Source organism: Tupaia chinensis, unplaced genomic scaffold, assembly GCF_000334495.1.
Source record: "Tupaia chinensis unplaced genomic scaffold, TupChi_1.0 Scaffold000612_1, whole genome shotgun sequence".
Lineage (NCBI taxonomy): Eukaryota > Metazoa > Chordata > Mammalia > Scandentia > Tupaiidae > Tupaia > Tupaia belangeri.
Window position 1 is genome coordinate 1,058,070 of NW_006160131.1, and position 336 is coordinate 1,058,405.

At 65.5% G+C, this 336-nt stretch overlaps 1 protein-coding gene across 1 annotated transcript in view; it reads right to left on the reverse strand.

Moving 5' to 3' along the window:
* Positions 1–336, reverse strand: part of FGFR4 (fibroblast growth factor receptor 4) — a 9,756-nt gene that overhangs the window by 4,076 nt on the left and 5,344 nt on the right. The window contains 1 exon segment of the mRNA XM_027775896.1: positions 2–191. Coding sequence (XP_027631697.1) covers positions 2–191 — 190 coding nt within the window.

Here is a 336-nt window from a genome sequence, read left to right on the forward strand (position 1 = left end):
CAGGCTGGCGGGGGTCCCGGCCGTGGAGCGCCTGCCCACGGTACAGCCCGGCCAGCAGCAGGAGCACAGCCAGAGCCAGGGAGCCCGACACGTACAGGACGATGTCCGTGTACCTGGCCTCGGGGGCTGCCGCCGTCCACGGGAGGCGCTCTTCTGCCCTCACAGGCAGACATATGCACAGATGAACCGACCGTCAGGAGTCGGCCTGGCCGGCACGCCCCCTCTAACTTGGCTCCCAACACACAGGGACACACCGGAGGGAGCTGGGTCCCGTGTCTGGGCCAGCCACATGTAGGGCCAACTTTTTTTTGGAGAGGTTTTTGCTATAGGGCACAT